The 27,957-nt window shown below is 47.7% G+C and overlaps 1 protein-coding gene across 1 annotated transcript in view; it reads left to right on the top strand.

The window, feature by feature from the left end:
* LOC119964923 (olfactomedin-like protein 2B) overlaps positions 1–24,861 on the top strand; it is a 53,699-nt gene extending 28,838 nt beyond the window's left edge. Inside the window, exons 6-8 of the mRNA XM_038795102.1 lie at positions 1,344–2,663; positions 12,975–13,151; positions 23,471–24,861. Coding sequence (XP_038651030.1) covers positions 1,344–2,663; positions 12,975–13,151; positions 23,471–24,072 — 2,099 coding nt within the window. The 3' untranslated portion in view covers positions 24,073–24,861. The remainder of the gene's footprint in view (positions 1–1,343; positions 2,664–12,974; positions 13,152–23,470) is intronic.
* Positions 24,862–27,957: the final 3,096 nt, after the last annotated feature.

The raw sequence follows: 27,957 nt of genomic DNA, 5'->3' as shown, positions 1-27,957 counted from the left end.
GTTATCTGTAATTCCAGTGTATTAGTTGTATAAACTCAAAAGAACTTGACCAAGTTTAACAGAATTCAGATGACAGCCATGACCTTCTTCCGGGTGCTGCGGTCTCCTCCCACAGTCCAAAGATGTACAGGTTAGGTGGATTGGCCATGCTAAATTGCTCTTGGTGCCCAAAAAAGGTTAGGTGGGATACGGCGGAGGTGTGGCCTTAAGTAGGGTGCTCATTCCAAGAGCCGGTGCAGACACGATGGGCTGAATGGCCTTCTGCACAGTAAATTCTTTGCTTCTATATTTGCTGGAGTTTAGAAGAATGAGGGGGGATCTCATGGAAACCTATAAAATTCTAACAGTATTAGACAGGGTCGATGCAGGAAGGATGTTCCCGATCGCAGGGGAGTCCAGAGCCAGGGGTCACAGTCTAAGGATACAGTGTAAACCATTTAGGACTGAGATGAGGAGAAATATATTCACCCAGAGAATGGTGAGCCTGTGGAATTCGCTTTCACAGAAATCAGTTGAGGCCAAAACATTGTATGTTTTCGAGAAGGAGTTAGATATAGATCTTCGGGCAGATGGGATCAAAGGATATGGGAGGGAAAGCGAGAACAGGTTACTGAGTTGGATCATCAGCCATGATCATAATGAATGGTGGAGCAGGCTCAAAGGGGCCGAATGGCCTCCTTCTGCTCCTATTTTCTGTGGATGTATGTTATGAGGGGCAAGCAGGAAAGTGGCCACAATCAGATTAGCTATGATCACATTGAACGACTGACTACGTTCAAAGGACTGCTCCTGATATTTGTTAGTATGTACACCATTGGAAAGTTTAAGAAATAGTGTGGCTCATTTATAAAGAATTATGAGGAAATTTTAGATGTAGATTGGTACGAGGGTTTGCTTTATTTTGACTCTTTGTAACCAAAACTTGTTTCTGGGAAATGGGATGCAAGACTTTAAAACGACCCCAAACTGTGAAAATCCTCACTCCAACAGTGGTTCAAATCCTTACTTAGTTCAATGTTATAACCTATGGAAAATGCTAACAATTGAAGCTATTCTCAATTCCAACAATGATGATATCATTGAAACAGCTTTGAGCTGGAGCCAAGAAAAGCCAATAAAATATCCATGTTGCAATCATCTTGATGTGACCAAATAAATTGTGATTCTGAAAATACTGGAAATCAGCAAGCTCCGATTGAACATTGAGTTGAAATCAACAGCAGGCAATTCGCAGCAGGAGTTCCACCAAAAGAAGAGAATAAAGACAGAGTCACATTATGGGTGGGGGCCTGTCATCAGAATTTCAGTTAAACTTAACTCACTTTTTCTTACTCTGTTTTCAGAAATCAGCTCGGCCAGTGGAGAAGACGCAAATGTACTACTTTTGGATGATCAACTCATTGAACACGTGGAGCCAGCAGTAAACGTTTCGGAGGCACCATATCCCGTACTGGAACCACTCACAACTATCAATCCAGAGGCAGGGAGAAAAGCAAGACGACAGCTGAATCTCACTGTCCTTACAGAGGTTCCGACTGCTGCCAGTCCAATCCCGATCACAGGCCCACAAGGTGCTGGTGTGTCTGCTACCTCCAGTGGTACTAATGTGATCATCTTGTCTGCAACAATCCCAGATACACCCACTGCTGCACCCAAACAAACCAATAGCATTGCCCCTAATGCGACCAACACTACTGCTTCCATAACATTTCCCAACAAAACTCTTGCTTCCACTCTTTCTATACCCTCTACAACAATCGCAACTTCCACTACCATTCCAATTCCCACCACGGCTGGTGTGAGACACAACTCAACCGTACTGCCTTCTGCCAGCACTACAGTGTCCCTTCGACCACCCACCTCTGCTCCTGTGTCTTCGGCAGCCACCACCACAGCCCCCAGCAGCAAAGTTCCTTTCACCAGCCCCATTACCACCACCGCTGTTCCCAGCAGCAGTGCAACCACCACCTTGAGCCCCTCACCCCCCTCAACCGCCACAACTGCTGCCATCACTACCACAGCAGCTACTATAAGCACAACACCTCTGACAACAGCAACAATTATGAGCACCTCAATCCCCACCACCACCACACCAACTACAGTAATCACCACCAAAGTTCCCATCACTGACCCTGTGACCACTGTAGCCATCACCACAACAGCCACCACAAGCACTATAACGGAAACTACAACCACCGTACCAACTACCACAACCACAGTACCAATCACCACAACTGCGGTACCCACCAGCACAACCACTGTACCAACTACCACAACCACTGTACCAACTACCACAACCACTGTACCAATCACCACAACCGCGGTACCCACCAGCACAACGACCGTACCAACTACCACAACCACTGTACCCACTACCATAACCACTGTTCCCATCACCACCACTGCACCCACCAGCAAAACCACTGTACCCATCACCACAACCACTGTACCCACCAGCATAATCAATACAGCCACCACCACAACTCCAATTACCACAGACATCACCACTGCCACCACCACTCAGACAACGGCTACAACTACTAAGCGTTCACCAAAAACCAGAACGACTTCCTCTGCTCCTACTGCCAGAAGGAGGCCACTGATGGAGATTAAACGGAGGCAGCGTGTGAGCCACAAGCCAAATAACAGTTACAAAACTTTTGGTAAGTGAAAAACCTATCAAAATGTTACTTTTTTTGTCATGATCATTTATGCAAAGTTCATCCTATTGAGAAATGTGCTGCACTTTGACAAGTCAGGTAGTTTGATTATAATTAATTTATAATTTTTTGGATGACCTTTCTGACAGACACCAGACACAAAGGTCAAAGGAAAAAAACAGATGGACGGATATTCACAGTCTGAAATAGATAACGCCGGTTTCTTTTCTCGATGCAGTCCTTCTTCTTAAACCTCCCGCCCCTCCACCTCCAACAAGTGCGACGAGCTCATTGACCTCTTTGTCACTAAAATGGAGACAATTTGATCAGCTGCCTCCTACCTTCCACGGGTCCACTTGGGTAAACTTCCTGCAAAGCTCTCCCCTGCCCTAGCCCTCATGTCTATCTTGTTTCTCTTCCTTCTCCCCTCTTCCACATTCTGATTACATCCTGTCCACGTTCACTCACCTCCTGTTCACTCAAATCCATTACCACTAAACTGTTGATCATCCAACTTCCACTCCAGGCTGATATTGTAAATGGTTCCTCTCTTCATTTGTTGTCTTTCGCCCTATCCTTTAAATTTGCTCCGTAAGAAGTCTCACAACGCCAGGTTAAAGTCCGACAGGTTTATTTGAAACCACAAGCTTTGGAGTGCAGCTCCTTCCTCAGATGAAGTGGAGACGGGTTCACAATCACAGCATACACAGGAGAGACACAATTGCAAGGTAATTACAGATTGGAATATGAAGAATGGTTGGAATGCAAGTCTTTACTGGTAAACAAGTCGTTACAGGAACAAACAGTGTGAGTGGAATGAGGGATAATCACAGATAATCGAGGTGTGAATTGTGTCAAGCCAGGACAGTTAGTAGGATTCTGCAAAGTATGGTGGGGATTATATGTAATGTGACATGAACCCGAGATCCCGGCTGAGGCCATCCTCATGGGTGCGGAACTTGGCTACCAATTTAAATTCACTGTCATCTTGTCCACGAGATGCACCTCCTGTTCACTCAAATCCATTACCACTAAACTGTTGATCATCCAACTTCCACTCCAGGCTGATATTGTAAATGGTTCCTCTCTTCATGTGTTGTCTTTCGCCCTATCCTTTAAATTTGCTCCGTAAGAAGTCTCACAACGCCCCTCTCCTAGGGACGGCATGGTGGCAAAGTGGTTAGCACTGCTGCCTTATGGCACCGAGGACCGATCCCGGCCTCGGTGCAGGGTAGGTGAAATGGCCACACAAATCGCCCCTTAATTGGAAAAGAACAGAATTGGGTACTCTAATTTTATTTTTAAAAAATCATCCCTCTCCTCAAAACAACAAACCCTTGATCCCTCCATCCTACTTGCAAACTACTGTTCCATCTCTAATCTCCCTTTCCTCTCCAAGGTCCTTGAATGCCTATGTTTCCCTTTCCTCTCCAAAGTCCTTGAATGCCTCTCATTCCCATGTTTTTGGAACTCAATGTTAAATATTGCAAATCACTTTTTCGTCCCTGCCACATTATTGAAAGGGCTTTTACCAAGTATGTGACTGTGACAAAGGTAAACTTTCTCTCCTCATCCTTCTCAGCCTGTCTGCATCCTTTGGCATAGTTGACCATCATCCTCCTCCAATGCCTCTCCACTTTCATCCAGTTCGTTGGGACTGCTCTCATGTTCTTATCTCTCTGATTTTAGAGGATTAATTGCTCTTTGTGCCCCTGGAGCATTACTGCTGGTGTCACCCAAGGATCAATCCTTGGACCCTCCTATTTCTTATCTATATGCTGTCTCTTGGCAGCATCATTAAAAATAGTATTAGTTTTCACATGTTCGCCTCCCAACTATTTTGACTCCTCCACTATTGCTAAATTGTCACACTGCCTATCCAAATCCAGTATTGGAGGAGTAGAAATTTCCTCCAATTAAATATTGGGAAGATGGAAGCCATTGTGTTTGATCTATGCTATAAACCCATCCCCTAACGGCCGACTTTGTCCCTCTCCTTGGAAACAGTCTGAGATTAAGCCAGTCATTTGCACCCTTGGTATCACATTTGATCCTGAGGTGAGTTTTTGACCTTTTATTCCAGCCATCACCACTGCCTTTTTCCATCTCATCTGCTGCAGGAACGCTCATCTATGCCTCGTTACTCAACTATACCAATGCCATCCTAGCTGGTTACATTCTACCTAATGTACACAAGATCATCCAAAATTCTGTTGCCCATGCCTTAACTCACAACAATTCCCATTCCACCTGTGCTCATTGACCTTCATTGGCTCTTGGTCAAGCAAATTCATCTTTTTTATAAATTTAGCGTGGCCAATTCACCTACCCTGCACATCTTTTTGGGTTGTGGGGGTGAGACCCATGTAGACACAGGGAGAATGTGCAAAACTCCACACGAACAGTGACTCGAGGCCGGGATCCAACACGGGTCCTCAGCGGGGGAGGCAGCAGTGCTAACCGCTGTGCCACCGTTCTGCTCTAAGCAAATTCTTGATTATACAACTCTCACCCTTGGAGTTTTACACCAGGAAAACTGGCGCACTGGTTCCCTGCTCCGGAGGGGGAATAGCAGCCAGGCAGCCTTGAGCTCCCAGCTCTAGCTGCTGATACAGCCCGGAGCATTGCCAGGCACATGGTCGCGCATGCGCATGGTGGCGTTCTGCAGCAGCCACGGTGTGCTTCATGGCGGGTACAGCCCACACACCTGGACCGCAAAAATAGTCCCCCCCCTTTGGCCGGCTTGCATGCCCCAGATGGCCACCCCCCCCCCCCCCACCCCCCACAGTTCCTTCAGCCCCGAATAATGCCCCCCTGCCCGCAGATCGGCCTTCCCCCAACTGTGGCGACGCTGCGCTGAGTCCGCAGCATCCACGCTGAGTTCCCGACGGATGAGACCATGAGCACCCCACGCCGTCGGGAACTCGGCCGGTCGGGGACACAGCATCGCGGGGCGGACCTCAGGCAATGGCTTGAGGCCGTGGATACGGCTTGCGGCGTACTGCACCTGATTCTGTCGTCATCGGGGATTCTCTGCCTCATCACCAAATGCAATTTCGGCGTCGGGGATCGGAGAATCCAGCCCCCTATCTCTGTATATCCATGAAATCCACAATCCTCCATGATATCTGAATTCCTATTGTGCATTCCCAATCATAAACACTCTATCGCTGGTGGCCATGCCTTCAGTTGCCTGGGCCTCACCCTCTGGAATTCCCTCCCTGTACCTCTCGGCCTCTCTACTCGCTTTCCACCATTAAGGCAATTCTTGAATCCTATCTAACCTCATATCATCTTACGTGGCTCCATGTCATAGTTTGTTTTATAATGCTTCCATGAAGCATCCTGGGACATTTCATTACATTAAAGGTGCTATTTAAATATAAAATGTTGTTGAAAAAAAATCAACTTGCAAATATAGTAACCTGGAAAAACTTCCCAGATGTATAATTCAAATACTGTACATGGAGCCAATGATGGAAGAAAATAATTGGCAAATAATTGGTGACACAATGGTTAGCACTGCTGCCTCACAGTGCCAGGACCTGGGTTCAATTCCGGCCTTGAGTGACTGTGTGGAGCTTATACCTTCTCCCCGTGTCTGTGTGGGTTTCTTCCCGGTGCCTTAGTTTCCTCCCACAGTCCAAAGATGTGCAGTTTAGGTGGGATTAGACATGGTAAATTGCCCCTTAATATCCAAAGATGTGCAGGCTAGGCGGGTGACAGGGATAGGGTGGAAGAAGTGGGCCTGGGCACAGTACTCTTTCAGAGGGCCAGTGTCGACTTGATGGGACGAATGGCCTCCTTCTGCACTGCAGGGATTCTAAGGATTCTCTGAAGATGACCTAAAGCATGGAAACAGAAGAGTCTTAAAAGAGGAGGTAATGAGCTAGAGGTAAACCTGGAGCTACTCAAGAACATGGGGCATGGGAGGCTACAAGCATGATTGTCGACAGCGTGCTAGAGAGAATTGGGTATGAGCAAGAGGCCACAGTCAGGAGAATGGAAACTTATGGGTCGGTATTTGGATGACTGATGCAAGTCTGGAAGAGGATAAAATGATAGAGAAGATTAAGTCCAAGCATCAAATTAAAACAATGATGAGAATGTAAAATATATGAGGGGTTTTGTTTTATAAAGTACCTTAGGCCATTAAAGGTTTGAGTCTGAGGTGTTTTTGTCGAAGATAATTTATGCTTGGTTGTGCTTTCATCAGTGCTGGGTGCCCTCTAATACATAGGAACAGGAGTAGTGCATTTAGCCCCTCAAATGTGCTCCACCACTCAGTGAGATTTGTGATTGAACTCCATATACCCACCTTTTCCCCATATTCCTCAATACCTTAAACAACACATAGCAATAGCAGATTTAACATTAACAATTGGCCCAGCATCAACTGTTGTTCGCAGAACAGCATTCCAAACTTCTACCACCCTTTGTATGAAGCAACTTTCATTCCTAAAAAGCCAGGTTCTAATTTTTAGCCAATGTCCCCAGTCCTAGATTTTCTAACCAGGAGAAATACTTTCTCCCAATCTACTCTATCTGTTCCCCTTAATACCTTGAAAACTTCAATCAAATTATCCTTCAGTCTTCTAAATTCCACAGAATCCAACCCCAGTTTATGTAATCCACTTTGTAATTTAACACCTTGATTCCAGCTATCATTCCAATAAAACCATCCTGTACTCTTTCCAAGACCAATGTAGCATTTTGGAGTTGTGTTGCCCAGTACGAAACATAGTTTTCCAGGTGTGTTTTCACCCAGACTTTGTATAGCCACAGCATGAGTTTTATTCCTTGTTCCTCTGGTTTTATGGACAGAAAGGCCAGCATTCCATTCACACGTTTGATGAATTTCTGTACCTGTCTATGACATGTGAATGCTCGTGGACCCCTAAGTCTCATTGGACCTCTACAGCTCCTAGCTTTTCACTATTTATATTTTAGGTCCAGTTGCCCACACAGAAATCCATTTGCCACAAATTTGTCCATTAACTTAATCTATTGATGACTATTTGTAATTTTATGCTTCCATCTACACTGCTTACAATAACGCTTATTTTTGTGCCATTGGCAAATTTGGACAGTCAGCTCTTTCCCATTATCCAAGTCATTAATAAATACAGTGAATAGTCCTGCGAATTAGAATACCTGCACATTATTCCTCGTTCAGCCAATCACCTGCCCTGAATGCCATGAGCTTCAACTTTAACTTTAGTTAACATTATTGATGAGGGCCATAATCAAATACCCAATGGAAGTCCATATAAATAACATGCATTCACATTTGCCTGTCCAATAATTCAGTTACTTATTCAAAATAATTCTAACAGCTTTGTCGAACATGGTCTTCTCTTTATTAATTAATTTCTTTGATAATCTGAAAATTTTTCAAGGTATTCAGTCACTCAGTCCTTAACTATAGACTCCACTAATTTCCCCAACAAACAGGTGTCTTGACTAACTAGTCTACAATTTCCTGGTTTCCATCTCACCTTACTTAACCAGCAGAATTGTGCAATTTTCCAAACTCAAGGAATGGTTCCTGAATTGAGTGACCTTCGGAAGACTCGATTTCGGGTATCTGCAATGTTTTCACCTATTGACATTAGGAATCCGGGGGGGAAAGCATGTGGTCCTGGGAATTTGACACTCTTTAGTGCCATCATTTTCTTCATTGTTATTAATTTGCTTATGTTAATTTTGGTAAGTTCCCATCTTTGATGAAAAGTTAGTTCCTTGTGGTGTGTGCACACTGAACTCTGCCTCTACTATAAATACAGAAGCAAAGTTGATTGTTCAACATGTTGGCCATTTTGTTTATTTTCATTGATATTGTCTGTCAGTTTTAAAGGTGCCCACATTCCTTTTAACGGCCCTCTTTTCTTGATATAATTCTAAACGTTTTAGTATTGATGTTGATGTCCTTTGCAAATTTATTTTCATACTCCTTTTTTGTTGCTTTTACTATGTTTTGTCACATTTTGCTATTCTTTGTATCCCTTCCATTTGTCATGACCTGTGCTATATTTCTGCATCCTTGTATGTGTTTTCTTTTAGTTTTGAAATGTCCTTACCTATTTTGTCGCCCATGGCTATTTTTCTGACCCCTTCATGTATAAACTGGTTCTGGATCACATTCAATTATTTTTTGAACTTGATATGAGTGTTGATAAACTATTCCACGATTGAAGTGGGAGAACCAAGTTTTGCTCAACAGATATCCACATAAAACCCATACTTTTCAATACAGGATCATTGGTTAGCAAATGTAAATGATTGTGGTCAATGAAAGACCACGTGAGTAATGGATCCCAGACTTTTCATGATATGTACAGATTGGTAACACATCAGATGGGTTAATCATGGGCTCTTCCTGTCCTGTCTGCTTTGGTACTGATGGTTGGGCTGAATTAACTGATTTTGTGCTGTTTGTCCCATGTAAGCCTGTACACGTAATGTACTCCTGGGTCCTTCTTGTCTTGTCTGGTACATTTGCCCACTCAGCGCTTGAACCAGCTTGTTGCTTCACTGTAAGTACTGAGATGGATGTTGACTACAGAGCCACTTAATGCTGCATTTATTGAATAAGAGTCCTGGAGTCCAACTGCTCTTGCACTGCAGGACATTCTGAAGCAATATGCAATCTGAGTGGAGTCTTGGTGGGAGAGGAACCAGCTGAGCCCGTTTCAAATTTCATCAACATCTCACAGGAAAAATTTATTAAATCTTCATCACAGTTAGAAAATATATCACCACATTACCGCTGTGAAAGCTGAATCAAGACTTAGAAGGACTTGACATTTATTAAACTTGGTCATCTACAAGACCATTCCAAAACATGACTTCCAGCATAAATGCAGTACATTGGGAACAATGGCAAGAAAACAATCTTCAGGGTGCAAATTTGTGCTCTCTGACCCTGCTAGATTACACAATTTGCATTGTAATCACCATGGTGAAAACACTGGGCAATTAATTCAGGAGAAATGTTGAACTGAGCATCCCCACTCAACACTTTTTCAAATGGATATGAAAGGTCTCAAGACACTATTTTGAAGAACAGGGGAGTTATTTCCAGTGACCTGGTCAACATTCATGCCTCAATTAGTATTGCTAACTGTGCAAACCACTGTGCTACCGTGCTGTGTCCCGGGCATGATAGGTGAGGATTAAACGGGGTTTGAGAAAGGGAGACAGTTGTCAGCAAATGTGATTATGATGCCCCTGGAGGGGCAAGAAATGGAGGTGGCAGTGGCGATAGACCCAGAGAAGGCTTTCGACCGAGTGGAGTGAGCGTATCTAGATCAAGGACTAGTACAGTTGCTTCACAGCTCCAGGGTCCCAGGTTCGATTCCTGGCTTGGGTCACTATCGTGCGGAGTCTCCCCGTGTTTGCGTGGGATTCCTCCGGGTGCTCCGGTTTCCTCCCACAGTCCAAAGACATACGGGTGAGGTGGACTAAGAACATAAGAACTAGGATCAGGAGTAGGCCATCTGGCCCCTCGAGCCTCCTCCGCCATTCAATGACATCATGGCTGATCTTTTGTGGACTTAGCTCCACTTTCCCACCTGAATACCATAACCCTTTATTTCTTTATTCTTCAAAAACTATCTAGCTTTATCTTGAAAACATTTAATGAAGGAGCCTCAACTGCTTCACTGGGCAAGGAATTCCATAGATTCACAACCCTTTGGGTGAAGACGTTCCTCCTAACATCAATCTTAAATCTACTTCCCTTTATTTTGAGGCTATGCCCCTTAGTTCTGCTTTTACCCGCCAATGGAAATAACCTGCCCGCATCTATCTTATCTATTCCCTTCATAATTTTATATGTTTCTGTAAGAATCCCCACATCCTTCTAAATTCCAATGAGTACAGGCCCAGTCTACTCTTCCTCTCCTCGTAATCCAACCCCCTCAACTCTGGGATTAACCTAGTGAATCTCCTCTGCACACCCTCCAGTGCCAGTAAGTTCTTTCTCAGGTAAGGAGACATAGACATAGAACATAAAGTGCAGAAGGAGGCCATTTGGCCCATCGAGTCTGCACCGACCCACTTAAACCCTCACTTCCACCCTATCCCCATAACCCAATAACCCCTCCTAACCTTTTTGCTCACCAAGGGCAATTCATCATTGACAATCCACCTACCCTGCACGTCTTTGGATTGTGGGAGGAAACTGGAGCACCCGGAGGAAACCCACGCAGACACGGGGAGAAAGTGCAGACTCCTCACAGACCCAGCAGGGAATCGAACCTAGGACCCTGGCACTGTGAAGCCACAGCGCTAACCACTTGTGCTACCGTGCTGCCCAAAACTGAACACAATACTCCAGGTGTGGCCTCACTAACACCTTATACAGTTGCAGCATAACCTCCCTGGTCTTAAACTCCATCCTTCCAGCAATGAAGGACAAAATTCCATTTGCCTTCTTAATCACCTGTTGCACCTGTAAACCAACTTTTTGCAACTCATGCACTAGGACACCCAGGTCCCTCTGCACAACAGCATGTTTTAATCATTTAAATAATAATCTCTTTTGCTAAATTGCCCTTAGTGTCCAAAAAAGGTTAGTTGGGGTTACGGGAATAGGGTGGAGGTGTGGGCTTGAGTAGGGTGTTCTTACAAAGGGCTGGTGCAGACTCGATGAGCCGAATGGCCTCCTTCTGCACTGTAAATTCTATGATGTGACCTGGTCATAATCACATTGCTGTTTGGAGGAGGCTGCTGCGCACAAATTGACTGCCATGTTTTTCTACGTTACAAAGGTGACTAGACTTCAAAATTCATTGGCTGAGCACATTCATGCATCCAAAAGTTGTGAAACCTGCCATATAAACGCAATACTACCTTTATTAACTTGAACTGTTGGATTCTAGCCTGTCAGTTTTGTGGATGGGAATCATAGTGAATCCCCACAACCGGGACATACTACTTGGTTGCTACATGTTTATGTTCTCAGGTGAAGATTACTGTACTAAATCAGTGAGTAGCCATGATGTGGAGATGCCGGCGTTGGACTGGGGTGAGCACAGTAAGAAGTCTTACAACACCAGGTTAAAGTCCAACATGTTTGTTTCAAACACTAGGGGCGCAATTCTCCGCACTCATGACGGTGCGGAGAATAGCGTGGCTCGTAAAATTTTAAGGCCACGCTCGTCCGACGCCCTCCCGCTATTCTCCCCCCCCCCCCCCACGCCCGACTCCCGATACGAATCGCTGCCGCCGTTTTTTTATGGCCAGCAGCGATTCTCAGCTGTCCGATGGGCCGAGTTCCCAGCCCTTTACGGCTGTTTTTACGAACGGCAAACACACCTGGGCTGGCCGTTCGTAAAAACGGCTGTAAAGTGCCGATTTTTAAAACCATGGCACCGATTGGCACGGCAGTACCACGGCCGATGCCCGCGCACTCTTTGTCCCTCCGCCGCCCCGCTGTATCACTTCGCGGGGCGGCTGAGGGGCATCCCGGCCCGCGCATGCGCGGGTTTCGCGCAAATGCGCGATGACGTCATCCGCGCATGCGCGTGTTGGAGTCTTCCAATCCGCGCATGCGCGGCTGACGTCATATGACGCGTCAGCCGGCGCAAACTCTGGCAAGCGGGCTTAATGAAATTCGTTAAGCCCGCAATGCCGGAGTTTACGGCGGCGGCATGCTAGCCCCGACCGGGGACCAGAATCGGTTCCCGGTCGGGGAGGGGGGGGCTGGCGTCAAACCCGCCCGGATTTGACGCCAGCCTTATGATTTCTCCCCCTCTGGGAGAATCGCGCCGTAGCTTCCTCACCTGAGGAAGGAGCAGTGTTCCGAAAGCTAGTGTTTGAAACAAACATGTTGGACTTTAACCTGGTGTTGTAAGACTTCTTACTGTAAATCAGTGAGATTATTGATATTTAAAGCACAGCAGATTAGTAGGTAGCAACGCAACTCAACATGGCACATGTATTTCTGGATGTTTTGGGACATTCCTCTTTGATGTTTTAATCTTTCCCCAGATCGAAGCAAGCAGTAAGTCTGGTTGTGAACACTTTCCATAGGTTTAATTGTCTTTCTGATACTGGGCTAGTGAGAGATGTGATTCCACCGAGGTAAGGAGAACAATGCGGTTTTCAATTAGACGAGGGTAACTTTTGTGTTATACTCTGGTTGAAGCTTTCTCTTTCAACACACAATTTCAGTCATGATTTATCCATTGATTCACGCTCCCAACATGGTGGCTGGGAAGTCGAGCTCTTAACCCTTCAAATTGTTTTTATAAAGTGATAATACTGTGCAATGGACAGTAACACTGAAATACCACTTGATTATTATAGGCGAGTGCAAGGAGACTTTGTCTACCATTTCTGGCCCCAAGACGAAACACATTTATGGGAGAAATGAAGGTGCTTGGATGAAAGATCCATTATCAAAAGGTGATAAAATCTACATCACCAACTACTATTACGGCAATACCCTGGTGGAGTTTCGCAACATGGAAAATTTCAAACAAGGTGAGAGCATAAAATATCAAACACTAAAAGTATGGCTAGTCTTCCATATTCATCAACAACCTGTTCTATTAGAAACACAACCAATTTTAGCCTGAAAACAAGTTCTGCAAAGTCCTTCACTGATTGATGAAAATTCCAGGGGTAGGATTCTCTGATCCCGCGCCAGGTGGGAGAATCAGCGGCGGGGGGGGGGGGGGGGGGGGGGGGGGGGGGGGGCGCGAATCCCTCCGCTCCGACGCCGGGCAGCCGAATCTCCGGCGACTGGAGAATCGGCGGCAATCGTGCTGGCGCAGCCGCTGCGGTGCCAGTTAAGGGCCGCTGAATGCGCTCCCTCCCCCGGCAATTCTCCGTGTTCGATGGGCCGAGTTCCGCTAAGTCCCGCCGGCGTCATTCACGTGTGGTCCTATCCAGCGGGACCTCGGCGTTCTGGCTGCGGGGGCCATCCTGGTGGGGGGGATGGGAGATCAGACTCCAGGGGAGGCCTCCACGATGGCCAGGCCCACGATCGGGGGGCTACCAATCGGCGGGCGGGCTCATTCCTGGGAGGGCCTATGTTCCTCCACGCTGGGCCCCTGTAGGGCTCCACTACGTTGCGTGGGGGCCGGCATGGAGACGGCTGTGGCGCGCATGCGCAGACTCGCGTTACCTGTGGCGTACGTGCGCAGACCCACGGTCGTAAGTGCTGGGGCCTGTATTGGCAGCTGGAGCTGTGCGAGGCACTCCAGTGCCGTGCTGGCCCCCTGTGGGTTGGGGGATCACTGGTCCTATCAGCCAGATGACGCCGTCGTAAAATGCTCCGTCGTTTACGGCGGCGTCAACACTCTGCCGCTAAAACAGAGAATCCTGCCCCAGGTATTTGCTCAAGGTGTTCCACTGAAATGACAGTGAGCCTTGCTGAAGACTTTTCTATTGCCATCAGCTCTGTTTGTCAGAAACATTACGAAATACACACTCGAGAGCTACACATTCCTGACTCACCAAAGTACCTCTGGCTCATTCTGGCTGGCACCACTTGGGTGTTGAATTGGAGAGATTTGTGGCGAACTGATTCATGACTCTAATTTCTGCCCAAATGTGGCTGCACTTTTTAATGGAAGTTGGCAGCGGAGTCACCTCACTTAGTTAACTAGCATTTGACTTTTTCCAGGGCTAATGAATAGTGATTCTAGTTGGGGAAATGGAATTTAAGAGGTTGGGAGGTTTTTTAAAAATTCACAGAAGCAAATAACAGATGAAAACAATTTTTTAAAAAAAAATAATTTTTATTGGAATTTTTTGAAAAATATATATCAACAAAACAATAACAATAACAATAATAATAATAAACACTCCCCAGCACCCGTAACAACGCATATAACAAACCCCCCCACCTCCCCAACCCCAATTAACAACAGAATAAATGAACAATAAGTAAATTAACTTAAACACTATCCCCCGAAACCCCCCCCGGGTTGCTGCTGCTGCTGACCTGGTACCTTATCGTTGAGCCAGAAAGTCGATGAAAGGCTGCCACCTCCTAAAGAACCCTTGTACCGACCCCCTCAGGGCGAACTTAACCATCTCAAACTTAATGAATCCCGCCATGTCATTAATCCAGGTCTCCACACTCGGAGGTCTCGCATCTTTCCACTGCAGCAAGATCCTCCGCCGGGCTACTAGGGACGCAAAGGCCAAGACATCGGCCTCTTTCGCCTCCTGCACTCCCGGCTCCACCCCAACCCCAAATATCGCGAGTCCCCAGCCTGGCTTGACCCTGGATCCCACCACCTTCGACACCGTCCCCGCCACCCCCTTCCAGAACTCCTCCAGTGCCGGGCATGCCCAGAACATATGGGCATGGTTCGCTGGACTCCCCGAACACCTGACGCACCTGTCTTTGCCCCCAAAGAACCTACTCATCCTAGATCCGGACATGTGGGCCCGGTGCAGCACCTTGAACTGGATGAGACTAAGCCTCGCACATGAAGAGGAGGAGTTCACCCTCTCCAGGGCGTCCGCCCATGTCCCCTCCTCAATCTGCTCCCCCAGCTCCACCTCCCACGTAGCCTTCAGCTCCTCTACCGACGCCTCCCCCACCTCCTGCATTACCTGGTAGATGTCAGACACGTTTCCATCCCCGACCTACACCCCCGAAAGCACCCTATCCCTTACCCCCCGCGGGAGCAGCAAAGGAAACCCCTCCACCTGTCGCCTAGCAAACGCCTTGACCTGAACATATGCCCCGGGGGGAGCTCAAACTTCTCCTCCAGTTCACAAGGCTCGTGAACCTCCCGTCAATAAACAGGTCTCCCAACTTCCTGATGCCTGCCCTGTGCCACCCCAGGAACCCGCCATCCATGTTCCCTGGGACAAACTGGTGGTTCCCCCGCAGCGGGGCCTCCACCAAGCCCCCCACTTACCCCCTGTGTCGCCTCCACTGCCCCCAAATTTTGAGGGTGGTCGCCACCACCGGGCTCGTGGTGTACCTCGTTGGAGGGAGCGGCAACGGAGCCGTTACCAGTGCCTTCAGGCTCGTACCTCCACAGGACGCCATCTCCATCCGTTTCCATGCTGCCCCCTCCCCATCCATTACCCACTTGCATACCATCGAGACATTAGCCGCCCAATAGTACCCAGAGAGGTTGGGCAGCACCAGCCCCCCTCTATCCCTGCTCCACTCCAAAAAGACCCTCCTTACCCTCGGAGTCCCATGCGCCCAAACAAATCCCAGAATGCTGCTGTTCACCCTCGTAAAAAAGGCCCTCGGAACGAAAATGGGGAGGCACTGAAACAAAAACAAAAACCTCGGGAGCACCGTCATTTTAACGGACTGTACTCTACCCGCCAACGACAACGGCAGCATGTCCCACCTTTTAAATTCCTCCTCCATCTGCTCCATCAACCTAGTAAAATTGAGCTTGTGCAGAGTCCCCCAGCTCCTAGCCACCTGAACCCCCAGGTACCGAAAACTCCTCACTGCCCTCTTTAGTGGAAGCCTACCAATCCCCTCCTCCTGATCTCCCGGGTGTACGACAAACAGCTCACTCTTGCCCAGGTTCAATTTATATCCTGAGAAACTCCCGAACTCAGCAAGAATCTCCATCACCTCCGGCATTCCCCCCACCGGGTCTGCTACATACAACAGCAAGTCGTCGGCATACAGCGACACTCGGTGCTCCTCCCCACCTCGCACCAAACCCCTCCACCTCCTCGACTCCCTGAGAGCCATGGCAAGAGGCTCTATTGCCAGCGCAAAAAGCAAGGGGGACAGGGGGCACCCCTGCCTCGTCCCACGGTGGAGCCTGAAGTACTCGGACCTCCTCCCATTTGTCGCTACACTCGCCATTGGGGCCTCGTACAGCAACCTCACCCATTTAATAAACCCCACCCCAAACCCGAACCTCTCCAACACCTCCCACAAGTACCCCCACTCAACCTTGTCAAAGGCCTTCTCCGCATCCAATGCCACCACAATCTCCGCCTCTCCTTCTGCTACCGGAACAGATGAAAACAACTGGGAAGGCAGGAGATCCACAGAGCTGGAATTGTAACTAGGCCCTTTTTGAAACCTGCATCAGTTGTTCCTGCATTGTTCAACAAGGCTTTTAGGTGAGAGGGAACATATACATTAGAGATGCGGGCATGCAAATTAACAGTTGTTAATTAGCTGGGGGAAGACTGAAAATCTACGATTATATGATAAGCTATAGCAGCTTTTGACAAGCCACAAATCAATCAGGCAGCAAAAAAGGGGGTTGTTGGGAGGGTTAGGATTGGTTATTTTCTTTGATGGCAACGCAAATTCATGGAATAAAATAAATGAGGGAAGGATCCTGCTCACCTGTGATATCCTCCATCATGGGGTGGTTGGCACTTGATGTTTATTTGCCTGAGTAATGACTACACAGGTGAGTGAGCTGCCAGCAGCCATGCAAATAATCCTGGCATGAAGAACTGCCTTTATGGAAGGAAATGGCAGACCCCAAAAGACTACTGATCATGTTTTTTATGGATGTATTAAAAAATCTTCATCTTGCTGTTGTGCATAATCCAAAATAACATTTATCAGTCCCAACCTCAAATGTGTACTTTAGCACAGAGCTTCCAAGGACCTTACTCCCCACAGAATCTTTGCATCCAGCTCTTGTATTCCTCATCTCACAAATAGGCCGGGATTCTCCCCTACCCGGCGGGGCGGAGGGTCCCGGCGTACTGGAGTGGCCTTTGACCGGCGCCAACGGCCTTTGGTGCCCCGCCGACCAGCGCCACGGCTGGCCAAAAGGCCTTCGCCGGTCGGCGTGAGTCCGCGCATGTGCCGGAGCGTCAGCGGCCACTTACGTCACCCCGGTGCATGCGCGATGGAGGGGGTCTCTTCCACCTCCGCCATGGTGGAGGCCGTGGCGGCGGCGGAAGAAAAAGAGTGCCCCTACGGCACAGGCCCGCCAGCCAATCGGTGGGCCCCGATCGCAGGCCAGGCCATCGCGGGCCGGAGAATCGCTGCGGGGGGCCTGCCAACCGGCGCGCCGTGATTCCCACCCCCGCCGACATGGGTGGCGGAGAATTCCGGCCACGGTGTGGTCGGGATTTACGCCGGCCCTGGGCGATTCTCCAACCCTGCGAGGCGTCGGAGAATTCCGCCCATGGTTTCAATGAAGTCCTATAATGCTGAGCAGGAAGGGAGAAATGAAGATACAGAGAGTGAATCACTTCCTGGGGAGGACTTGCATTCCTCATGGAAGCTGCTTTATGAAATGAAATGAAATGAAAATCGCTTATTGTCACGAGTAGGCTTCAATGAAGTTACTGTGAAAAGCCCCTAGTCGCCACATTCCGGCGCCTGTCCGGGGAGGCTGGTACGGGAATCGAACCGTGCTGCTGGCCTGCTTGGTCTGCTTTAAAAGCCAGCGGTTTAGCTCAGTGAGCTAAACCAGCCCCTGATTAGAAGGATTATTGGTCAATGGTCAATGCTTGGGAGTGGACTGCAGGCACAGCTATTTCAAGCAATGACTGGGAGGGGGGGTTAATGGTGGAGAGGGGGTGGACAAATAAAAGATAGATTAAAAGGAGATCAACTAAATGGAGAGAAATAAGCAGTTATTCACCAATCTCATTTTCAACTTCCTGTCCAAGCATAGAAATGTTCCAAAAATTATCTTCATTGTGAAATGCAGACGAGTTCAATCGTGGTCACCTGCCACTCAAGCAAGTAGAGACAAATCAACTCATTTGGTTTAATGGGTATGAATGATGGTTAAACAAATGTTCTGTCAACACTGGCATGGGTCAGACAATGAAGGTTAGGTTATGGTTCTCTAGCAATTGGTTATCAATGCCTGTGTGACCAAACTTCATCATAAAGACTTCAGCGTAAAGAGCGAACGTTAGAATAGAGGTTAAGTTGTTTTCCAAGCTCCTATGGCTCTTAACTCTGCAATTGGAAATTGAGAGCTCTAGAAAATGCGGCACGTTATCTATTCCAATACTTTTAACTCAAACTCTAAGGATAAGTTGGTCAGCAGCAAACTTGACACAAGATGATTGTTTCTGGCTCTTTCCATAGCCCATAAATGCAGATGAACCTGAAATTACAATAACCTTAGTGTGGAAAGTTGTTCTTAAATCTTTCACATCCATTACTTTGAGACTCGATTTTCTTTTCAACTGTATGAAAATGAAAATCGCTTATTGTCACGAGTAGGCTTCAATGAAGTTACTGTGAAAAGCCCCTAGTCGCCACATTCCAGCGCCTGTCCGGGGAGGCTGGTACGGGAGCCAGTTAAAGCCAATAATGAAAATGATTTTCAATACGTTCCGGGTTATCTTTCTTTCTGAGGTCTTGTGGACCTGTTTGGAAGCCCATTGAGACTTGGGATTATTTGTTGATCAGTTATCCTTGAGAGAGTTAAATGAACACATTAAGGAGTGGCATGGATTCAGCTTCTGGAACACAAAAGGAAAAGGGTCCATGAGAATTGTAGGACCTACAAATAGATGTCACTCAGTATACATGCACAAAATGATAAAATATTGGCTCTCAGATTGTGAAAGCGATTTTAAATGTGAAATCTAACCTTTTTAATGTAAGAGATGAAGCAGAGTTCACATCTGTTAGCCTATGTCCCAACATGAAGTGATACATTGGACACATTTTTAAAGCTATTTATAGCTGAACTTGCCTTCAAAAACAATAATCATGTCTTGCTAAATACTTTGTCTCCAAGGACAGAACAAGACTCATTTAAGATTACCATAAGGCAGGCAGGGGGTTTGGGTCTTCCGAATCTGATGTATTACTACTGGGCGGCGAATGTGGAGAAGGTGTGGAGCTGGGTCCAGCGCCGGCCCTAGGGTTGCTGGCGCCCCGGGCAAGCTGAACTTCGGCGCCCTTGGGGCGGGGCCTGGGGGGGGGGGGGGGGGCCGGGGGGGGGGGGCGAGGGGGGGGGGGCCTGGGGGGGGGGCGGGGGCAGGGCCGGGGCCGAGGGGGGGCGGGGACGAGGAGGGGGGGCCGGGGACGAGGGGGGGCCGGGGACGAGGGGGGGGTGGGGCCGAGGGGGGGGGGCGAGCGGGGGGCGGGGCCGAGGGGGGGGCACGGGGGGCGGGGCCGAGGGGGGGCCGGGGCGGGGTGGACCCGAGGGGAGGGCGGGGGGGGGCGGACCTGAGGGGAGGGCGGGGGGGGGCGGACCTGAGGGGAGGGCGGGGGGGGCGGACCTGAGGGGAGGGCGGGGGGGGCGGACCCGAGGGGAGGGCGGGGGGGGCGGACCCGAGGGGGAGCGGACCGAGGGGGGGCCGCCCTGGGGGAGGGCGGCCACCGCGGGGGAGGGCGGCCACCGCGCATGCGCTGGTTGGCACCGGCCCAACTGCGCATGCGCGGGACCCGAGTCTGGCGCCCCCTAGCACATGGCGCCCCGGGCGACTGCCCGAGTTGCCGGTGCCTTGAGCCGGCCCTGGCTGGGTCAGAGGGGTTGATTCCCAGTGGGTCAGAATGGAGGAGAATTTGTGCAAGGGGTCGGGATTGAAAGCACTAGCAACAGCGCCGCTCCCGATAGCTCCGGGGAAGTACTCAGGGAGTCCGATAATGATAGCTCCGTTGAGAATTTGGAGGCAGTTTCGCCAACACTTCGGGTTGGGGGCAGGGTCAAGGGAAATGCTGATTCGGGGGAACCACAGATTTGAGCCAGGGAGGTGGGATGGAAATTTTCGGAAATGGGAGGAGAAGGGGATTAAGACACTAAAAGATTTGTTTCTTAGGGGTTGGTTTGCAGGGCTGAAGGAGCTGGAAGCGAAGTATGGGCTGGAGCAGGGGGAAATGTTTCGATACATGCAGGTTTGAGATTTTGCCAGAAAGGAGATACAGAGTTTCCCGGAGGAACCGGCCTCCACATTGCTGGAGGAGGTGCTGACGACAGGGGGACTGGAGAAGGGGGTAGTGTCAGCAGTAGTGTTGGAAGAGGAGAAGGCATCACCCGAAGGGATCAAAGCAAAGTGGAAGGAAGAGTTGGGAGAGGATATGGAGCAGAGGTTCTGGTGTGAGGTGCTCCAGAGAGTGAATGCCTCCACCTCGTGCGATCAATCATCTCAGCTCCAGGACATCACTGCAGGAGTTCCTCAGGGTAGTGTCCTAGGCCCAACCATCTTCAGCTGCTTCATCAATGACCTTCTTCCATCATAGGGTCAGAAGTGGGGTGACTGTACAATGTTCAGCACCATTCATAAGAACATAAGAACTAGGAGCAGGAGTAGGCCATCTGGTCCCTCGAGCCTGCTCCACCATTCAATGAGATCATGGCTGATCATTGTGGACTCAGCTCCACTTTCCGGCCCGAACACCATAACCCTTAATCCCTTTATTCTTCAAAAATCGATCTATCTTTACCTTAAAAACATTTAATGAAGGAGCCTCAACTGCTTCACTGGGCAAAGAATTCACTAGATTCACAACCCTTTGGGTGAAGAAGTTCCTCCTAAACTCAGTCCAATAAAGGGCAATAAATGTTGGCCTAACCAGCTACGCCCACATCCCGTAAATAAATAATAATAAAAAAATTAGTTACTCTGCATGAGTTGACTCCTTTTTCACTGTAGGAATTCTATGTTCTAAAAAAACATAGAGTTTGCACATTCTCCCTTTGTCTGTGTGGGGTTCCTGGTGCTCCGGTTTCCTCCCACAGTCCAAGGATGTGCAGATTAGGTTGATTGGCCATGATAAATTGTCCCTTAGTGTCCAAAGATGTGCAGATTACATGGGGCTACAGGGTTAGGGTGGGGGAGTGGGCTTAAGTAGGGTACTCTGTAAGATAGTCGGTGCAGACTTAATGGGTCGAATAGCCTCCTGCCGCGCTGTCAGAATTCGATGTATTCTATGTTCCAGAAAAATCCCTTGATTAAATTCTATCATGTCTGTCACAGTCAGTTATTCATGTTTCATTCATAAATCATCTAAACTCCTGAATTAGACATGACCCAGAAACTGGATACACATACAAATCGTTCCAATCTGCTAAATTAGATTCCAGCCTTTAACTCCAAGGTATTCATTAGTATTCCAAATCCAAGCCATTCAATAGGATTCCTGACTGCAACTTGTTTCTGGGCATTTTAAGGATCTTTCTTGTCTGTTCCCATATTTCCCCTTTCTTTTATTTTTGTTGTTACATTTAAAAAATTTTTTTTTTAGAGTACCCAATTCATTTTTTCCAATTAAGGGGCAATTTAGCATGAACAAGCCACCTAGCCTGCACATCTTTGGGTTGCGGCAGTGAAACCCACGCAACACGAGGAGAATGTGCAAACTCCACAAGGACAGTGACCCAGAGCCAGGATCGAACCTGGAATCTCGGCGCCGTGAGGCAACAATGCTAACCACTGCGCCACCGTGCTGCCCCTTGCTGTTACATTTTTGATTCATGGATAATTAATGGACCTCTGACTTTAAGGCAAAGCAGCTGGCAAGTAGCCTATGCTTTTGATTCCAGCAGAGGATTGCAGCAGCAGGAGAGATCAGTGATGACTCTGTTTGATTGATGTGGCTGATGGCTAATGAAGTGGCCGAAAAGGCTGTGCACTGTCCGATAAAAAGTGGTGATTGGATCTGGTCCCACTGATATAGTTCAGAGACCTTAGGAGCTTTCAGTTTTTCTTTGGCAGCTAAGGGAGATAATCTCTCTTTTTTCCCCACTCTGTTTTCTCCAGAAACAACCAGGTAACTTTCTCCAAAAGGTCACTTTGGGAACCGACTCCCTTTGCAGAAAAGGCTGATTCAGCAGAAACCAGAATCTGATAACTCTGCAGTAAAAACTAATGTGAAGCCAGGGGTCTCTCCTGGAAGAGCTGTGACTAAGATATTGCTAACTGCAAGGAAGATCATTACAGGCATACCAGAGACTTTAATCCATGCTCATACTGTGAAGAAAGTGCACTAAAGAACTTGTCATTTGAAGCAAGGACTCTTACCTTCATCCTTATTTTTACCCTTTTTCACCCCTCTATGTTTGTCTGTTTTGTGTGTGTGGGTAGAGGGTGGGGCAGTTAAAGGGGGAGTCAGGTATTAGCTTGTCGTTAAGCAGCTGTATTTATTTGCTGTGTATTTCATTTCTAAATAAACAGTAATTGTGTTTAAACTTACAAACCTGGTGACTGTAATTATTGGACAGCCAAGGGCCAAAGATTTCAGGCATTTTTATAAGAATTATTGGTTAATTCACTTGTGTTGTTACTCCAGGACAAGTGGGGCTGGAATTGACCGCGCACTTGCCCAGGTTTCGTAACAGCATCCATACTCTCAAGATCTGTGACAGAAATATGTGAATGATTTAATGCAGATTTCAGATATTCCAAAACTGAAATAGACTGTCAGCTATTTGAACTATTTTCCAATGGGTAAATGCATTACTTACTTTAGAGTTGAGTCACACAGAATAAGAGGAGTTAACTGATTTCAGCTATAGCTGCTGAAGTTGGCTTCAGCAATGCTGGGAGGTGCGGTACTACATTGAACACTATTTAAATCCATTAACACCTGTGCACACCAGGCAGGGCAAGGCAAGATCAGGATCTACTGTTATGGAACCAAAGCGAGTAGGATGGAGTTAAGGTGCAGACTAGCCTTGATATGATTGAATGTCAGAATAGGCTGAATGGCCTTCCTATTCCCCTCTTGTGTGTACTGCTTGGTAATATTAATTGTCAGGCTCACACACATGGAGAATGGCCACTTGGGCAAAGTGCTGGTTCAGTAGCTGGTGTTTATGTAACCTGAACAAGAGCCAATATCCCCAAGTAGTGGAAAAGATTGGCAGTACCAGAAATGTAATCTTGAATGTACCTGTTACATCTTCTTCCAGGTCGCTGGAGTAACTCTTACAAACTCCCCTACAATTGGATTGGGACTGGTCACGTGATATATGCTGGAGCTTTCTACTACAACAGAGCTTTCACGCGTAATATAATCAAGTACGACCTGAAGCAAAGGTATGTGGCTGCCTGGACCCTGATTCACGATGCCGTGTATAACGAGGCCACTCCCTGGAGGTGGAGGGGCTATTCCGACATAGACTTTGCTGTCGATGAGAACGGTTTATGGGTGATTTATCCAGCCATTGACGATGTGGGCTCCTTGCAAGAGGTCATAATCATCAGCAGACTCAACATCGTTGACCTGTCCGTACAGAAAGAAACCACCTGGAGGACCGGCCTGAGGAAAAACCATTATGGCAACTGTTTCATTGTCTGTGGTGTGTTGTATGCAGTGGACAGCTACAATAACAAGCATGCCAATATTTCGTATGCTTTTGACACCCATACAAACACTCAAATCAATCCGAGGTTGCCATTTACCAACGAGTATTCTTACACCACTCAGATTGACTACAACCCCAAAGAGCGTATCTTGTATGCATGGGACAATGGCCATCAAGTCACATATGGTATCACATTCGCCTATTAGGATGGAAAACACAGACACTTATGACGTGCTTCCAGCTCTTGTCTTTGTAAAAAAAAATATGTAAGAAGATGAAATGATGTTCTTATATTCATTCACAGATTGTAGACCAATCTGTCTTTGTTAATATAACCATGGTAACCTGCTTCAAGAGAGAGAGAAACACATGCACACCAAGGGCCCCTTTTGACCTGCGCTTTATAAAATAGTTGCATACCTTGCATGTCAAGACGCAGAGGAGTAAGATGCCTGCCAGACTTCCCTGCTATATTTCAAACAGATTGTTGTTCCTGCTCAAACTTAGCATGCTTGCTGACCAACAAAACCTGCATGCTCCTTCCACGTTTGTTCATTTGTAGAGAAGAATGCAGACTCTCTACCCCTATCCCTGTGCTATGAACTGGCCTTCACTGCTGCTGTTGGGAAATCACAGACGATACAATTCAAGAGGCTTAATTCAGTTCATAAGTTCTAAATAATGAACTGCTGATTTAAGCATCCTAACCTAATACCTTGAAAGATGGCATTACAACCAACAATTCAATATTTCATAATCTTCCAAAGCACAAATGTTGACTTCTATTTTCAAACTTCTGTAATGTGGATTATCTCCTCAGTGACTGAAAGGTATGAACTATTGAATGATGTATTGCACCTTATGTTTAATGATTAGAGATGGCTGCTTCCTGTGGTGTGTATTATTAATAATAAATATTAGTGATCATGTGTTAAGAATATACAGATATTTGACCAACACTTCATTTTTGCTAATAAATTGGATTGAAATCTTAAGTTTCTGGAATGGATAGGTCATAGCTTTGGAGTAGAAAGCAGAAACTGCTCTTTGTTGTGGAGTCTGAAACCGACAGCATATAATGTAACATTGTGTGCAGTGTAAGTGGTGACTGTATTCACCATTTAGTGGATGTGCAGTTTTAACCAGGCGATACACCTGTTAAAAAGGAAGTGATCCCATTATATACAAGTGTTTCTTCACCATACCTTGTACCAGTTTTGACGTTTTTGTTGAATAATTGATACAGTGAAACCGTTTGGTTCATGCACACTGTAGAGCTTACTGGAATTCCACAATGATGCATTTGCTGTCTGGTACATGGCCCATTTCTTTTAAAAATAATAAATTTAGAGTACCCAATTATTTTTTTCCAAATAAGGGGCAATTTAGCGTGGCCAATCCACCTACCCTGCACATCTCTTTGGGTTGTGGGGGTGAGACCCACGCACACACAGGGAGAATTCCCATTTCATTTTTGAGCGAATCTGTATATTGACCACGGTGTTTTTACTTTTTGCCCCAGTGGTCTGGTTGCACTCTCCCAAGCCAAACATCATCTGGGCAGGGAGTAAAGTTAACAGATAAAAGCAAATTACTGTGGATGCTGGAATCCAAAACAAAAACAGAAAATACTGGACAATCGCAGCAATTCTGACAGCATCTGTGGAGAGAGGAGGGAGCTGCCGCGTCGAGTGGATGACTTTGACAAAGAGTCATCCAGACTCAAAAGGTTGGCTCCCTTCTATCTCCACAGCTGCTATCAGACCTGCTGCGATTGTCAATATATTCTGTGGTTGTTGTAGTAAAATTTACAGGTTATGTTACTTTGTGGCCTCTCATTCTGTGGGTCCACTTGGAAATTTTTTGAGATTTTTTCAAACTCATTACCCCGAGAACCGACAGAAACCTGCATCCTATTGGGGGACATGAGATCAATTCATGTCCCAGGGGAGCCAAGAGAACAATGCAGCAGACAGTTTTCTAACCTTCCCACTCACACCGTTGGCACTGGATGAGAGACCTGGTTGTAGTTTTCCAGTGGCACATACCCACACACGTACACACACTCAAAACACTTGAACATTTGATAGCCACATCAATTGGTTGTACTAGCATTGGAAATACAATTGTTTTTAATAAGTTAATATAAATCCAAAAATTAAATACCCCCTGAGCAAGGCCATGTAGGCACCTGAACCTCTGACACACCTGAATAGCTGATGCACAAGTGCTAAGATCTTCAAGCTAACACAAGTCATATAGTTCAAATGTCACCTTGCCCCTGTACCATCGGACAATCAGGAATGCATTGAGCAGCTGGACATGAACCGGTGGGATGGGGAAATGTCAAATTGAGTTGTTTCTCTCTCAATTTTAGAGTTACACACAATGTCATAGAGAACATGGGCTGAACCACCCCCGGCGATTCTCCGGCCCGCGATGGGCAGAAGTCCCGCTGCTGTCATGCCGGTCCTGCCGGCAGAAATCAAACCACCTACCTTACCGACAGGACCAGGCGGCGCAAGCAAGCTCCGGGGTCCTGGGGTGGGGCGCGGGGCGATCTGGCCCCGGGGGCTGCCCCCACGATGGCCTGGCCCGCGATAGGGGCCCACCGATCGGCGGGCGAGCCTGTGCCGTGGGGGCACTCTTTTCCTTCTGCGTTGGCCATAATCTTCACGATGGCGGACCCTGAAGTGACCCCCTCCCCTGCGCATGCGTGGGGATGACGTCAGCAGCCGCTGATGCTCCTGCGCATGCGCAGACGTCCGCCGGCCGGCGAAGTCCCTTCGGTCCCGGTTGGTGTGGCACCAAAGGCCTTTCCCGCCGGCCAGTGGGACGCCAACCACTCCGGCGCGGGCCTAGCCCCTCAATGTTAGGGCTTGGTCCCTAAAGGTGCGGAGAAATCCACAACTTTGGGGCGGCTCGACGCCGGAGTGGTTCACGCCTCTCCATCCCAATGGGACCCCCCGCCCCGCCGGGTAGGGGAGAATCCCGGCCCATATTTTTGAAGTGCGTAGGATGTGGAAACAATCATTGGCTCATAATTTCCTGGCTTCCCAGTGTCAAATTTGGGGGCAGGGGAGTATTCAAAAGATCTGCTGGGGAATCCCCCTTGGGAGGATCCCAGGATTTATGAGGCAATTGTTCAGAAGCTCTAAGTTCCGCTGGACAATTGCGCAGGGAACTATCTGGCAAAACAATTTTAATGACCAACTTTGGATGGCTCTGCCAGTGCCATGCTAATAGTCACTCAAAAAAGGGTAGGGTGGCACAATGGCTCAGTGGTTAGCACTGGGACGGGGCGCGGAGGTCCCAGGTTCAATTCCGGCTCTAGTCACTGTCCGTGTGGAGCTTGTACATTCTTCCTGTGTCTGCATGGGTTTCACCCCCACAACCCAAAGATGTGCAGGGTAGGTGGAGTGGCCACGCTAAATTGCCCCTTAATTGGAAAAAATGAATTGGGTACTCTAAATTTTAAAATAAAAAATAAAAGAAATTAAACCACTTCTAACTACTGTGTAATTATTTTGAACACTCAAACCAGTTCCCACACGGGACACCCCTCCACACTCCTGACTCCCTGGGGACCCCACCCCCCTCCACGGGATTCCCCACACCAACTCCCACCTGCGCGCGACTCTCCACCCCCTCCATCCCTCCTCGATTTCTGACCACGCCCCCCCCCCCCCCCCCCCCCCCCCCCTCCCTCCCTAATCCCATCCACTTACCTTCGTCCTGGCCTGTCATTTTCAATGGGACCTTTAAACACACCTGCTTTACGACAGCTAGTGCTGTAAAAATGGGAGGAGGGCATACCCTCCCACACTGGACTCAGGGACCCAATGAGCTGCCTGAGTCAGGAAGGTCAGGCTAGACAGGAAATGTAGCGCAGATAATCCGACGCCGATTGCCGCTCTGAGGAAGTTATGGGCCAAGTAAATGATGTTACTGGATTAGTAATCCAGAAATCCTGGACTAATGTCCAGAGACACATGTTTAAATCTCAGCATGCCAGCTAGAGGATTTAAATTAAATTAGTTAAATAAAATCTGTCACAAAGAACTGATGTCAGTAATGATGATCATGAAACT

This window comes from Scyliorhinus canicula, chromosome 4 (assembly GCF_902713615.1).
Source record: "Scyliorhinus canicula chromosome 4, sScyCan1.1, whole genome shotgun sequence".
NCBI classification, from domain to species: Eukaryota; Metazoa; Chordata; class Chondrichthyes; order Carcharhiniformes; family Scyliorhinidae; genus Scyliorhinus; species Scyliorhinus canicula.
Note: the sequence above shows the minus strand (reverse complement) of the source record. Positions and strands in the feature narration are given on the sequence as shown.